Source organism: Gossypium hirsutum, chromosome D06 (assembly GCF_007990345.1).
Source record: "Gossypium hirsutum isolate 1008001.06 chromosome D06, Gossypium_hirsutum_v2.1, whole genome shotgun sequence".
NCBI classification, from domain to species: Eukaryota; Viridiplantae; Streptophyta; class Magnoliopsida; order Malvales; family Malvaceae; genus Gossypium; species Gossypium hirsutum.
The window spans coordinates 2,043,194-2,058,220 of NC_053442.1; the positions used below are offsets into that span (position 1 = coordinate 2,043,194).

Here is a 15,027-nt window from a genome sequence, read left to right on the forward strand (position 1 = left end):
TAAAAAATAATTAAAATATCATAACAACACATCTTTAACAATTATCTGCCTTACTTCTAGGAGATGCATTGATCGGTTTCCAGTACAATTGATCGATAAGGTTACAACCAGTGCAATTTTTAAAAAAGAAAATTGAATTTTACATAAATAATTATTATTTACCTCTTTTCTTTCAGTTTCCAAACGAGAAATTGTTTGAAACTAAGATTATACATTTCGTTTTCTCTCCTTTCCAAACATTCTGTAAGAAAAGTAAACAGGGTAGAGCTAAAAAAGACAAAAAAAAGAACAAGTAAGGTTAGAAACATAGATACAAACAGAGATTGAAAAGGGAATGAGTGTCATGAAAGTATGTTTTAATTTTACTTGTGGGATTTTGTAGTGAAGGCAAAGAAAAAATCATATGACTGTTCCTCAACTACCCTTCCCTGCAGTTCCTCTACCTCTCTATTTCTTTTCTTCTTTGTTCTTTCACAACAGCAGGCAACTCATTCCCTTCACTAGTTGTTGCATTACTAAAAAAACAAAACTCTTACAAAAAAGGAATATTATTTTCTCTTTTTTTTTCTTGGGGGGGGTTGTTTCTTTATTTCTTTTCTCTTTGTGTTTGGAAATTGTGAAACTTTTTTTCTTTGTTTAGCTGTTTCCTATGGAAACTACTCCAGTTTCTGAGGATTGTTGTGTTAAGGTTGCTGTTCATGTAAGACCACTTATTGTTGATGAAAAGCTTCAAGGCTGTAATGATTGTGTTACTGTTACCCCAGGGAAACCTCAGGTACTGTCACTTTTTAGACCAAATACAAGTGTTCACACTGTTAAAAAATTGCTTGTTCATATAGAGATCTGGATCTTTCGGTGATTAAATGCTGAATTTAGTTAGTTTCTATGTTTGTTTCTTACAGGTTCAAATTGGGACACATTCCTTTACATTTGATCATGTCTACGGTAGCACCATGGGTTCACCGGCATCTTCCATGTTCGATGAATGTATTGTTCCACTTGTTAATGGTTTGTTCCAAGGATATAATGCTACTGTTCTTGCTTATGGTCAGGTATATACAGTTGAATCTCTTACAAGACACTGATAACTATTGTATAGCTTTCAGTTTTGTTGTTGTGATTTTAAGTTCCAATTTGCAGACTGGATCAGGTAAAACATATACTATGGGAACAGGTTTCAAAGATAGTTGTCATATAGGAATCACTCCACAAGTAATGAATGCTTTGTTCAACAAGATTGATAGTCTAAAACATCAAATCCAGTTCCAATTACATGTTTCCTTCATTGAGGTTTGTTATCATGCATTTCCTGTAAGAGAACTGTAAATGTTTTCATAATTTATAGTTCTTACATATATGGTTTTTATGCTGAAAGATTTTGAAAGAAGAAGTGCATGATTTGTTGGATCCGACGTCTCCGAACAAATCAGATACTGCGAGCACAGGAAAAGTACATGTCCCCGGAAAACCACCTATTCAGATTCGTGAATCATCGAATGGCGTTATTACATTAGCAGGATCTACTGAAGTTAGTGTTACTACATTAAAAGAAATGGCAGCTTGCTTAGAGCAAGGATCGTTGAGTCGAGCAACCGGGAGTACGAACATGAACAACCAATCAAGGTTAATTCATGTTCTGTTCTCGTTAATTTAGTATGCTTTAGTAATAATTTGCTGTAACGATATGTGTTTGTATAGTCGCTCGCATGCAATCTTCATCATCACGTTACAGCAAATGCCTATTACCGGAGATGGAAGTACTAATGACGTTATGAATGAAGAATATCTTTGTGCCAAGTTACATTTAGTAGACCTCGCTGGTTCGGAACGAGCAAAAAGAACAGGTTCTGATGGTATGCGTTTTAAAGAAGGTTAGTGGCATCACTTATTGTTTCTTCGTATCACGAAAGTAATCTTCTCCATCAAGTAATTGCCATGTATCATCTAAATAGGAGTTCATATCAACAAGGGCTTGCTTGCACTTGGTAATGTCATTAGTGCACTTGGTGACGAAAAAAAACGCAAAGAAGGTATTCACGTTCCATATCGAGATAGTAAACTCACTCGGCTTTTGCAGGTATGACTGGTATATTGATATCTTTATGTTGCCTCGATTTGTTTTGTATTAAGCGCTGAAAATGCAAGCATTTTTGGACAGGATTCACTTGGTGGCAACAACAGAACTGTCATGATAGGTACTGCCATTATTTGATTACACTTGGTGGCAAGCATTCCTTAACGAATTTCTTTCGTTGCAGCCTGCATTAGTCCGGCCGATATCAATGCCGAGGAAACTCTTAATACTTTGAAGTATGCAAATCGAGCTCGTAATATCCAAAACAAGCCTGTTGTAAGTTCAAAGAGAATGATTTTCAAAATAGTTTCCATACAGGATTTTCATTCTTATTTTTGGCTTTAAATAGGTTAACCGAGATCCTATGTCCAACGAGATGCTAAAAATGCGTCAACAATTACAGTATCTGCAAGCCGAACTTTGTGCTCGTGGGGGTTCCGATGAAGTGCAGGTATCATGTTACCCTTAACTACTTGTTTCAGTCCACAAGTATTCTAATAGGAATTATTGTTGTAGGTTCTCAAGGAAAGAATTGCTTGGCTTGAAGCTACTAATGAGGATCTTTGCCAAAAACTTCATGAGTACCGCAAAAAATGCAACATTACGGAGCAATGTGAAATAGATTCGAGAAACTTTGATGAAGAGGCAGCTAAAGAATGGGAGCACAAACTTCTACAGAACACGATGGACAAAGAGTCACACGAGTTGAATAGACGTCTCGAGGAGAAAGAGGTATATTGTTCAATTGTTGGTAACTTTTCAAACACTAGCTAATTCTTCTATGTTCATCTATTATGTTTCGAATAGTCCAAGATGAAACTTTTCGGAGGCGACACGGTTGCACTCAAGCAGCATTTTGGGAAGAAAATTCAGGAACTAGAAGATGAGAAAAGAGCTGTGCAGGTTTAAAAACACATTGCTTTTTTTGCTTAACTCGAAGAAAAACCGTGCTTGTTTAACATTTGTTAACATATTTCATTGTTGCAGCAAGAACGAGATCGTTTACTGGCTGAAATTGAAAATCTTTCTGCCGGTTCTGAAGGACAAAAACAAAGAGTGCAGGACATACATGCTCAAAAACTGAAGTCCCTTGAAGCACAGATTCTGGATTTTAAGAGAAAACAAGAGAACCAAGTTCAAGTTTTAAAGCTGAAACATAAGAGCGATGAAGCAACAAAACAACTGCAAGATGAAATTCAATTCATAAAGGCACAAAAGGTTCAGTTACAACATAGGATAAAACAAGAGGCCGACCAATTCCGTCAATGGAAAGCTTCTAGAGAAAAAGAACTATTGCAGGTTCCTTGTATATTACATTCTGATATTACATAAGAATAATCACACACTTCGTTACGTACTTAATTAATAACATGAATGTACAAGTAGTTGCGAAAAGAGGGCTGGAGAAATGAGTATGAAAGACACAAGCTGCAAGCTATAAACCAACGGCAGAAAATGGTTCTCCAAAGAAAAACCGAGGAGGCAGCCATGGCTACCAAGAGACTAAAAGAGTTGCTCAAAGCTCGTAAATCATCTGCCCAAGATAACTCAGGTATGCTTTTGCAGACAAATGACAAAGCATTACAACAATGGCTAGAACACGAATTAGAAGTGGTGGTGAATGTACATGAAGTTCGGTCTGAGTACGAGAGTCAAAGCCAAGTGTATGTAACAAAATCCCTTTTGTGTACTAATACTGATGCATGATATATAAAAATTATTCTTATATCACTTTCATTTATTATGCTCAAACACCAGTCGAGCTGCAATGGCGGAAGAGTTAGCTGTTTTGAAGAACAGATTTGCAAGGTATCGGTTGTTTACATGCATTTTATCTTCCGCCATACGGGTTATATTGATGTATTGTACTGCTCCACAGGGCATCCTCAATGACACTAAATGCAAGAATGACTAGAATAGCTTCACTTGAGAATATGCTTAACATATCATCGGATTCACTTATAGCAATGGCTTCACAACTTTCGGAAGCAGAAGAACGAGAGCGTTCTTTAACTAACCGTGGGCGTTGGAATCAGTTGCGGTCCATGGGAGATGCAAAGAACTTACTTCAATACATGTTTAATTCTCTTGGTGATGCAAGGTACTTTCTCTAGAACAAACAAATTATGGTTAATAAGGGTCTTTAAAATGGTACTTATATGTTATGAACAGATGCCAATTATGGGAAAAAGACATGGAAATCAAGGAAATGAAAGAACAGCTTAAAGAACTTGTAAGTCAGTTGCGACAAAGCGAGTTACAACGAGAAGATGTAGAGAATGAGCTAAAATTAAGAGAGCAAGCTGTCGCCATTGCATTGGCTACATCACTGAATTCATTGAAGCACATCGCTGATGACATGAATGGCTCGTTGTCTCCAATGTCTGTGCCAGTACAGAAACAGCTGAAATATAGCCCTGGTATAGTAAACGTCCCAGTCAGAGAGTTGGTGTCGTTCATAGATCAAACACGAAAGGTAATGCCATTATCTAACCTTAATCATAGTGTTGCAACTTGCAATCAACTTTCATCCATGGTTGGATTCCCTCTGCTTGCGTAGATGGTACCACTCAGTCAATTACCAATGAAAAAGTTAGTCGCCATAGGACGACCCGGTAATGGAAAACTATGGAGGTGGAAAAGATGGCATAACAAATGGCACGTACAATACAAATGGAAATGGCAAAAGCCCTGGAGACTCTCAGAATGGATTAGGCACAGTGACGAAAACATTATAAAGGCAAAGCCTCGTTCACGAAGTTTTCTGTACTGAGTTCGATATTCCATGGTACGAGATTATATTGGCCGTATTAATCTTTGATTTCTGGCCATGGTGCAGTGGAACCTAGGAAAAACTGCAGGTAATTTTTTTCCTTAGTACGATAGCTTATGAGAATCATGATCTTTTTCTCTTTGTTGATGCAGTGTATCGGAACTGGCTAATAGGAATCGACATACACCGTATCAGTATAGTTGATTTTGAAAATATCAACACTATAAATTTGTCATCTTCAAATATAAATAGTTTATTTTTTCTTGCTTGTAAAGAAGTGCCGATGTTGCCGATGACAACGGTGTGCCGAGTTCGTTGACATGGTTTCAGTGTTGATGCTTAAGCAAAAATATAAGGGATATAGTCCCTTCAGCTGTCTCAAAGGTTTTGGCTTATTGCTCATCAGTAACATACACATTGAGAGAAGAAAGTCATGAATAATCTGTATGAAAGATGCAGTATAATAAGTATTTTCCTTTTTAGTTCTCCAGTTTTTACCAATGTGTAAATTTTTAATGTTCATATGTTTCAGCTTCTTATGGTTATAAATGGAAAAGTCTTTAGCTCTTCACGTCTCTCGCTAGATTATTGTAAACCCAATCAGACCACTAGGCCTGTCTTGATTCAACCGGTTTAATCAGATTTCAAATAGTCTATTCAAAAGCTGATTCAACCCGAACAAGTATACCAGCGCCAGTCTGGTCACCGGTCCAATCTGTTTCAATAACCATGGTAAAAAGAAGTGCCATTGAATGAACTCATTCAGTGCTGTTGAAACCAAATAATTCCATAGATAAAAGTGAGCAATCTAACTTTGGTACAATAAGATTATATGATACATTATTGTGCACTAAATCAAATTTTAACTCATTATTCTGTGACAAAAACCTTCTCACTGATGAAGTACAGTGTTCTAATTCTTGGCAAAGGAACAGATTTTGCTTCACTTTTGATTGGTAAAATGACAATTTATACTGATTATCAAATGGTACACCAATGTCATGAGTCTCATAGCAAGCATTGCGAGAGGTTCTATAAAGTGAGCAATTTTACATATTGCAGCACCAGTATGCATAATGCTCATCTTTACGATGATTACTAACGAGACCACCGCACTGTAAACAGATAAAGCTGCTTCCATCCGAGAATGCGTCCAATACGATTTGCATTCTACCTGTTTCGGCAAGTATAGAAGTCCCGTGAGCATCTGGTGCAACCGATGGATCATTGGGGTTGCATGGTACTGGTTCGGTTTTCAAAGGCTGTGCTTCAGCTATTGCACACTCAGCAAACAGAGAAGCCAGCTGATCAACTGCCGTGCTCTCTTGCAGCTTAGTTCTGTACACTTCACGAGCACGGTATAATGACTGAAACACAGCTTCATCGCCGCCTCTAGTTCTTACAGCCATCACCACCTGTTCCATAACAGATAAGCAGAGATTAAAACAGAGGAGCAAGTAGGTCCAGGGCGCATGTCTCTAAATAAAGGCAGAATCAAGAGCCAACGATCCTCAGCTATGGCAGAACAGTGATCAGCAAGCTGGCAAGCAGAAATATACAAGAAGCTCAAACATATGCAAAATAGAACACAGTTTAAAGGATAGAACCGTGTTCAATGGTGCTAATAAATAAGAATAAGTTTGCATAGGTCCACGACCTCTATCAGTTTCGACTATTAGTAATGAAAGGGGCCTTTCGCCAAGTTTATCCTAACTCCAAGCTTGAAGACAAGCTTTTTCTCTGGCAAGGGAGTAATATTATGGGCTGAATCTATACTAAGTTTGTCTAGGTCCAAAACCCCTATCAGTTTCGACTATTAGTAATGAAAGGGACCTAGTGCCAAGTTTATCCTAACTCCAAGCTTGAGGACAAGCTCTTTCTCTAGCAAGGGACTGATCTTATGGGCTGAATCTACGTTAGGAAAGGCCATTAATTTTGATTCTCTAATTAAGGCTTAGGTTGCTATTTTATTTCTTTCCTTACATTTTGTTGCGATTTTATTTCAATTGATTTAATTCCTTTCTAGAATAGGCTTCCTATTTACATAATAAGACTTGTTAAAAGGGTAGAGATGTAGTCAATGGTGCTAATACATGAGAATAAGTTTGTGTAGGTCCACGAACCCTATCGGTTTTGACTATTAGTAATGAAAGGGACCTTTCGCCAAGTTTATTGTAACTCTGAGCTTGAGGACAAGCTCTTTCTCTAGCAAGGGAGTAAAATTATGCGCCAAATCTATAATAAGTTTGTTTAAGTCTACGACCCCTATCGGTTTCAACTATTAGTAATGGAAGGGACCTTTTGCCAAAGTTTATCCTAGCTCCGAGCTTGAGGACAAGCTCTTTCTCTAGTAAGGGAGTAATATTATGAGCCGAATCTATAATAAGTTTGTGTAGGTCCATGACCCCTATCGGTTTCGACTATTAGTAACGAAAGGGACCTTTCACCAAGTTCATCTTAACTCCAAGCTTGAGGACAATCTTTTTCTCTAGCAAGGTAGTAATATTATCAGCCGAATCTATGTTAGGAAAGGCTATTACTTTTGATTCTCTAATTAAGGCTTAGGTTACTATTTTTTTTCTTTCCTCAGGTTGCAATTTTATTTCAGTTGATTTAATTCCTTTCTAGAATAGGCTTCCTATTTACGCAATAAGACTAGTCCTTATTTAAGGGGTAAAGATGTATTCAATGGTGCTAATAAAAAAATTTGTGTAGGTCCATGAGCCCCATTAGTCTCGACGATTAGTAATGAAAGGGACCTTTCGCCAAGTTTATCCTAACTCCGAGCTTGAGGACAAGCTCTTTCTCTAGCAAGGGAGTAATATTATGGGTTGAATCTATAATAAGCTTGTATGGGTCCACAACCCCTATCGGTTTCAACTATTAGCAATGGAAGGGACCTTTCACCATGTTTATCCTTAACTCTGAGCCTGAGGAAAAGCTCTTTCTCTAGCAAGGGAGTAATATTATGGGCTGAATCTATAACAAGTTTGTGTAGGTCCACGACCCATATCGGTTTTGACTTAATGAGGGGACCTTTCTCCAAGTTTATCCTAGCTCCGAGCTTGAGGACAAGCTCTTTCTCTAGCAAGGGAGTGATATTATGGGCCGAATCTATAATAAGTTAGGGTAGGTCCACAACACCTATCGGTTTCAACTATTAGTAATGAAAAGGGCCTTTCGCCAAGTTTATCCTAACTCCGAGAGCTTGAGGACAAGCTCTTTCTCTAGCAAGGGAGTAATATTATGAGCCGAATCTATTATAAGTTTGTGTAGGTCCACAACCGTTATCGGTTTCGACTATTAGTAACGAGGGGACCTTTCCCCAAGTTTATCCTAACTCCAAGCTTGAGGACAAGTTCTTTCTCTAGCAAGGAGGTGACTTATGGGCTGAATCCATGTTAGGAAAGGCCATTAATTTTGATTCTCTCTCTTTGATTAGCTAAACTATCAATTCAAACCTCAGACATTACATATCCTTACTGTGTTTGTTTACTCTAGTTAACCCGAGTTAAACTAATAGTGTGTATTCAATTGTATTATAGCTGCCTGCCTAAGAAAGGCAAAGCTACTTTTGACCTTCTTGTATCGACAAACACCAAAAAGGATAAAGAAGCCATATTTTTAGTTTGGCCCAAGATGGTCAACTCGGATGCCTCGTATTTTACCACCAATACTTGTACCCATCAATGCAGTCTTCAAAAAGCCTACAGTGAGAAGTGGCGGAACAATACTTAATTAACAATCGGAATTCAAGGTTGATGGAAAAATAACAAGCTATTAAAGCTAATACATTCGAAAGGGGAACAACTAGTAAATGTCGAATTCATTAATATCCAAAAATAGTAGCTAGTTTCGAAAGTAATGAAAGTTGAAACAATCCGAAACTAATCACATCGAAGCAACAAGACATTTAAGTCTATAATCAATAAGAAAGATGTCGAAAGAACAAGATTTTTTTCAACCCCATTGTTCTAAAACAAAGAAAAGCTACTTCGATGAACAATATCATGGGAAATCGCATTAGGTTCTTTCCATTCCAAAACCAAAATGCTTCACCATTTGTTCATCCTTAGACTGGCTCATTGATTGGGATTCTCAAATAATTGCCAAGACATAAAAAGAATTGCTTTCAACCTCAAAAATTCAAACTTTGAACCTTTTTTTACTTCTACAAGACACCTCCTTTAACCCCTACTCTTAACAATAATAAATCCCCATTGTTCTTTACATATATTCATAATCACCCAATGTGTTTTTTTCTATTCATTTTTTGCAAACACAAATGATATTCACTAACCATTAAGTACCCAAAAAAATTAAGAAACCAACAAATCCCATTAACCTATCGAGAAAAAGAGAACGAAATTGAAAAGGTATCTTATGAAGATTACCGCTTGAAGAGCCTGAGAAGGTTTGCCTTGATCAATAAGATTACGAGCCATTGTAAGCAGGTCCTTACCAACATCATTCTGTCCTACCTGCTGAGTTGGCGCTGCTGCTGCTGCTGCGGCGGCGGCGGTGGTGGCCTCCGTCTCCATCATGTCGGCGTCCATACGGTCCATGGCATCTGGTCCTTTCCTTTCTTCTTCTCCGTCGATCAATGAATCTTTCTCTATGAGTATATCACCTTCTTTTTATTTTTTCTTTTTTTTTTTGAAAAAGGCAAAAAAGTATTAACAAACTGTTGATTGAGAAATGAAAATGATAAAGAGGATTCTAGCAAATTCTGGTGTGATACCTTTTTCTTTTCTTTAATCTTCCATTAGCGTTTTGGGTTTCTTCCATTGGACCACCATATCATGGTTTTCAATAAATTCATGGACTAGCGGAATATGGCCTTGTTCTTTGAAGGCCAATCATGGAGTGGGCTATTGCAAGGCCATAAGAGCCTGCAAGATGAAAGTTGAGCTGAAAGGTATTGGCCCAATGAGGTCTTGCTAGCTTGATGATGTTAGGAATTCTTCTAATTGGATCATTATAGTCGAATTATGGACTCTAGTTACTTTAGGGATTTTTTTTATATAATGTCTACTTATACTCGTAAGCTCTCAAGTCCTTAAATCGAAAAAAATGCGTTTAAGTATCTTTAAATAACAACGGTGTCAATTAAGGTGCTGTTTAATAAATTAAAATTTTAAATATTGAATACAGATTAAGCAAAATTCTAAAGATAAAATATTTAAAGGATAATGTTAAAAAGAAATAAATTAAATTAAATTAAAAATATTTTGCGTTAAGTGATAAGTAACTGAATTGAAATAATGACAAATCAATAAAAGAAAATTATATTCATGATCATATATTTGGGATAAATCTTAAAACTACGCATGAATTTTAGTTTAATGTGCAATGTTATACGTGAACTTTGATTTTATACAATTTTATATATGAAATTTTAATTTGATTCAATTTCCACGAACTACTAACACAATTATCGATATACCGCTATTTTAAATTTACATATTACATACACAGATAATTTATATTTATCCAATATAAAAAAAAATCGATGCAATTATTTCTTTAAATGCACACAATTGAAGTAAATTTAAAGTTTCACGTGTATAATTATACCAAATTAAAATTCATGTATCAAATTACACATTTGATTAAAGTCCATAGAACACGAATTTCGAACTCTTTAACCCATCAACCCTAATAAACTTGATCAAAGTAATTAGAATGGAAAATTGGAAAGTCTTGTGAATTTATCTTTTCAACTTAGTGTGAAAATGAGAATCTAGTAGTGGTAGTAGTAGTAGGTATAACTTTAGGGTTAAGAAATAGTTTACGTACAAGAGATACCTTAACAAAAAATCAAAGTGCTTGGTTTGTAGTACATTACTCTTCTCTTTTTATATATATATTTTCTTGGTTTCATAGTAAAGTTGGTGTGTTTCAGATTCATCCTTTCACACTTTTTCCTTTTCATACACTGTCAAAAAAAGCCTTTGATTGACCAAATCCAATCGACTATACTTTAATAACAAGAAAATGACTAGAGTTAACACAACAAGCAACAAGGATGATTGGATTTTGTTTAAATATTACAAGTGGGTTAATTCCATGAAATGTGCTCCAAGTATGGTCTAAATTTTAAATTAGTCTTTGAATTTCAAAATGTTCTATCCGATTCCTCAATTTATTAGTATGGTATCAATCAAATCCTTCTATCAGCCTAGCCATTAGTTTGGGTATAAAAAGTGGGAAAAGGAGGGAGGTTGACTTTGAAATTAAACCAATGATCCAATCCTTCCCACAATTAAGAAAAATAAAAAACAGTAGTATCAATGCGTACTGTTAATTGTGAAATTTAGGCAAAGTAAACAATTTTGAAAAAAAGCAAACTAATTATTTCAAACTCTTTACTTGTTTTAATTTTACATAATTTGATATTTCTGTTTTATGTTATTAGTTAATTGAAATAAACAGTTCGCCGATATTAATTATTTTACACGAGTTTTTCTTAAAAATACTTTGTTCAATTCATCATGTAAATATGTTTTTTTTATGTGTATGCATCGGAAGGATATTTAAAAAAAATTCACGTCAACCTTTTAATTGGAATGTTATTTGATTGGACTAACTAATGATATTATAAAAATAGGAGATTGAGTTACGCCAAATTACAATACAATGAGATAAAAGTGCCTTGGAGGCCCTTATATTAAGAGTCCGATTATATTTGCCCCCTTTACTAAAAATAGGCAAATTAATCCAAGTATGTTAGATCAAAGAATAAAGTTAAAAATTGGCATTGTACGACAATATGATGTTTGTTTGGTTAACCCATCAACCATGCTATTTTTTAATAGTATGAAAATTTTAACAGAAAGAATCAATTTACTCTTTGATATAATGTACAAGGATTAATTTAACTATTTTTTTAAATAAAAGGGTAAAATGTCACCTAGCTCTTAATACAATTATTTGCTTGTATATATCGATTTATATTGTCAATTGTTAAAATGTTCATTTAGTTTTTTTTTTTTTTAACTTTCATTTGTATATAATTTTTAAGTATTTTTAATGAGGTATCAATATAGGATACATAAAATCAGTAAGTAACTGAAAAAAAGTGGCACTAAACTTCTTCCTTGGGTATTTAAATTAATTTCTTCCCTTACTTAAATATCATCTAACACCAAAATAGAATTAAATTCAAACCAAAAACAGATGAAAAAAAACGTACCATTCATACACTAATGGTACATAAATTCAAACCCATAGTTGGAAAATTGGTCCCCCCCCCTTCAATCATAAGAAGGTAATCAAAGGGTACTTTTCTTTGAATCCATATTCCATACAACAATAGTAATTTTTTGAGAGACTTGAAATTCAAATGAAAGATTAGAAAGTGTAGACAAGAAAAAGATGAGTGGATTATAGTTTAAGTTTGACCTAAACAGTTGAAAAAGTATATTTGTGATGCAACGTTCAACTCTATCTTCATAGAATAACCACTGTTGAAAAAGAAAACAAAAATGTTTTATTCTAAATTCCCAATCTGAAAAGAAAAAGACTATGAAAAGCAAAGAAATTTAGACATCAGCTGTTGACATTGAAAGAGGAAAAAAAAAAGAAGGGACAATAATCAACATGCCAGATAACTTACTTTGACTTCCTATTTTATTCCTCTAATTTTTTAAATGAATATTAGATTATGAAACACTACCCATATGGGTAAGTCGAGTGCATTTTGCGCTAGATTAGGTTAATTCGAACTTTATAATTTTGGAATTGTTTTAGTTTAGAGTCGGGTTGTTTTGAGCTTGGGACACTTGCGTTTGAAGTTTGATTTTTTGAATTATTTTGAGTTCGAAGTAATGTAAAAATAATCTTAAACAATATCACATTTTTTAAGAAAAAAGCTACACATTTTCTACTTTCTTTTGTCCCACTGCACTCAACACAAAGAAGCAACTTCATATTCATTGACTGCAATACCTATTTGCCTTGAAATACAAGATAAACAAATCAAAATTCAGACCATTTTTCTGTATAATATATATTATATTAAAAAGGAATTTTTTTTTCTAGTAATTGAGTATAAGAACATCAACAACTACATTAAAAGAAAAAAAATACCCACCACTATGCATGATTCAACTCCCACCACCACCAAATCCACCATAATCTCCTACTCTATCGCCCCCCTCCAATACCAAAAGAACAATGAATCCTATATTGTCTTTTTTTTTTTTCTTTTACTTTTTAGAAACAGCTAAACTTACCCACTAATCAATCTTCTTTTGTCTTGTTGGAGACAGAACCTATGGATCTAAATTGACTAATCTGAACAACCCTATAGATATTTCAGCCGTTGGGTGGGATGATCTTATGATGATTCAAGAACTAGAGCCGATGGGACATCTGTGGTGATATTATGGCTATGATTGTGATCACCTTCGTATGTTACAATCAACATCCTTGGATCCTCTACAGCTCTTTCTACATGCTTCCTTGCAGGACAACCTCTGACACTGCTACATTTGTAATAGCCCCTGAAATTTGGTAGAACATAAGGGACTGAGTTAAAAAAAGTGAACTCAATGAACCAACTCAGTAGTAAGGCAATAATTCAATGTTATAACAACAATAAAAAGTACAAATACTATTGTATTTTAAGAAAATTTGATAAATTAGTCCCTAAAAGTTAAATAAAAGAGTAAATTAATTATTTCTGCTAAAAATTTTATTCTCGTACAAGTTTACTCTTTAATCTCGTACAAGTTTACTCTTTAATCTAAATACATAAATTAATTTATCTATTTCTCTAGTAAAAAGAATTTCTAATTCAAAAGTCTCCATGCATTTCCCCGCAAAATGTCAAATTAACAATTAATTTTTTGCCAAATAGAATATGATTATTGTTTGTAGTTGAAAACCAAACTAAAAGGCATTCAATACATACATGAATTATTGTTTGAAAACTTTGGAACCCTTTAGTCAACTTCAAAAAAAATTGAAACTTTGGTGTAGAATTCACTCTATTAGAATCCATTCGAAATTTAATCGAAAAAACACACCTTGGATGAGGAGAACCTTTGATTGGTTTTTGGCCATATTTTCTCCAAGAATAATCATCGTGAGGAATATCAGCCATTTTGTTGCTAACAGCTGGGACTCTAATGACTCTTTTCACTCTTGATTTCCTACATGAACACATTCATAATCAAAATCAAATGAAACCATCAAAAATCACAATCAAAAAGTGAAGAACCAAGCACCAAGGACCAACCTCTTCTTGGAACAATGGCAACGAGCAGAGGATGATGATCCACACTTGAGATTAGCAACATCATCCATGGAATTACACTTCCTTTTTGAAGACAAAGGAGGTTTACCATGAGAAGAAGGGTTAGTGAATTGAAAACCAAGAGAGAAACACGGTTGGTGTTGTATGCTATCAGTATCCCCAGTCAATGAAGACATAACAGAATTCCCACGCTCTAAAACACCAGTCTTCAAAACATGGCTGCTTTTGGTTGGCAAAGGAGGTAACTTATAACTTGGGGTTGAACATAAAGGCTTAAAAGTCGATACTTCTTCATCTTTGCTCACTTGAATCTGTTGTTGTTGTGGGAGATGATTAAGAGGAGCTCGTCTGAACCGAGCATGACCAATTCTAGGTCGACCCAATAACGAAATAACTTTTTTAAAGGAACTTACAGTCTTATCTGTAACAGCTTGGATTTCCATAGCTGGTTCTGAACTTGAAGGGGCATTAAAACAAACATCTTGTGAGCAAAGCTGCTGACTTTTAGACATCAATCTGATCAGTTCTTCAAAACCTTGAATCCCAGCATTAGCAGCTTCTTTCAAAGCAGTTTCCTCCATTTTGACTGTAAAACTGTTGCCTCCACCGCCAACGCCGCCGTGACCCATCATCAATTCCACCGTCATCTCTGCTCATACGAAAACAAAGAACACCCAGCCCTTTTGAGAAACTCCCAAATAAAAGCAGAGTTTATTATATAGATGAAGCAGAACAAAGAGGGGGGAAATGAAATGAATTGAGATTTAATTACGAAGAAAAAGTGAAAGATTGATTATGATTTATGATGAAAGAGATTCGAGTTTTCGTCAAAGGGATGCCTTTCTCATTGGGTCACTGACAAGAGATAAGGTCAAAAGGTGGGGATTAGCCGTTTGAAATTGATGACTCTGTAAATTT

At 35.1% G+C, this 15,027-nt stretch overlaps 3 protein-coding genes across 6 annotated transcripts; 1 reads left to right on the forward strand and 2 right to left on the reverse strand.

Moving 5' to 3' along the window:
• The first annotated feature begins 208 nt into the window (after positions 1–208).
• Positions 209–5,414, forward strand: LOC107934177 (kinesin-like protein KIN-4A). 2 transcript variants are annotated; one of them, XM_041094961.1, is made up of 18 exons: positions 209–775; positions 903–1,052; positions 1,141–1,290; positions 1,376–1,623; positions 1,699–1,871; positions 1,953–2,077; positions 2,159–2,195; positions 2,259–2,350; positions 2,424–2,525; positions 2,591–2,806; positions 2,882–2,977; positions 3,062–3,373; positions 3,461–3,738; positions 3,833–3,883; positions 3,954–4,175; positions 4,247–4,550; positions 4,635–4,862; positions 5,000–5,414. In XM_041094961.1, the coding sequence occupies exons 1-17, from the start codon at positions 650–652 to the stop codon at positions 4,845–4,847; spliced, it is 2,895 nt and encodes a 964-aa protein (XP_040950895.1). In that variant the 5' UTR covers positions 209–649; the 3' UTR covers positions 4,848–4,862; positions 5,000–5,414. The 2 variants fall into 2 exon arrangements, 1 of the variants encoding a protein (XP_040950895.1); XR_005914388.1 differs by having other exon boundaries at positions 210–775; positions 4,635–4,935.
• Positions 5,415–5,613: 199 nt separating this feature from the next.
• LOC107930607 (uncharacterized) lies at positions 5,614–9,628 on the reverse strand. Of its 2 annotated transcripts, XM_016862282.2 has the most exons (3): positions 9,242–9,463; positions 8,516–8,554; positions 5,614–6,262 (listed from the first exon to the last, which is right to left on the reverse strand). In XM_016862282.2, the coding sequence occupies exon 3, from the start codon at positions 6,254–6,256 to the stop codon at positions 5,897–5,899; it is 360 nt and encodes a 119-aa protein (XP_016717771.2). In that variant the 5' UTR covers positions 6,257–6,262; positions 8,516–8,554; positions 9,242–9,463; the 3' UTR covers positions 5,614–5,896. The 2 variants fall into 2 exon arrangements, with proteins under 2 accessions (XP_016717771.2, XP_016717770.2); XM_016862281.2 differs by lacking the exon at positions 8,516–8,554 and having other exon boundaries at positions 9,242–9,628.
• A 3,214-nt stretch (positions 9,629–12,842) lies between these two features.
• Positions 12,843–15,027, reverse strand: LOC121202827 (probable WRKY transcription factor 7). Of its 2 annotated transcripts, XM_041094963.1 has the most exons (4): positions 14,523–14,959; positions 14,092–14,420; positions 13,880–14,005; positions 12,843–13,354 (listed from the first exon to the last, which is right to left on the reverse strand). In XM_041094963.1, exons 1-4 carry the CDS (start codon positions 14,754–14,756, stop codon positions 13,189–13,191), a joined length of 855 nt encoding a protein of 284 aa, XP_040950897.1. In that variant the 5' UTR covers positions 14,757–14,959; the 3' UTR covers positions 12,843–13,188. The 2 variants fall into 2 exon arrangements, with proteins under 2 accessions (XP_040950897.1, XP_040950896.1); XM_041094962.1 differs by having other exon boundaries at positions 14,092–15,027.

Bases quoted from the DNA above. Each gene is read 5' to 3' on its own strand.
- LOC107934177 (XM_041094961.1), top strand. From the start codon at position 650: ATGGAAACTACTCCAGTTTCTGAGGATTGTTGTGTTAAGGTTGCTGTT. The intron at 2,978-3,061 runs GTTTAAAAACAC...TCATTGTTGCAG, and splicing joins ATGAGAAAAGAGCTGTGCAG to CAAGAACGAGATCGTTTACT. The intron at 3,884-3,953 runs GTATCGGTTGTT...ACTGCTCCACAG, and splicing joins TTGAAGAACAGATTTGCAAG to GGCATCCTCAATGACACTAA.
- LOC107930607 (XM_016862281.2), bottom strand. From the start codon at position 9,412: ATGGACCGTATGGACGCCGACATGATGGAGACGGAGGCCACCACCGCC. The intron at 6,263-9,241 runs GTAATCTTCATA...GTTATGGAACAG, and splicing joins CTTCTCAGGCTCTTCAAGCG to GTGGTGATGGCTGTAAGAAC.
- LOC121202827 (XM_041094962.1), bottom strand. From the start codon at position 14,756: ATGACGGTGGAATTGATGATGGGTCACGGCGGCGTTGGCGGTGGAGGC. The intron at 14,006-14,091 runs GTTGGTCCTTGG...GTGTTCATGTAG, and splicing joins TGCCATTGTTCCAAGAAGAG to GAAATCAAGAGTGAAAAGAG. The intron at 13,355-13,879 runs GTGTGTTTTTTC...ACCAAATTTCAG, and splicing joins AAAGGTTCTCCTCATCCAAG to GGGCTATTACAAATGTAGCA.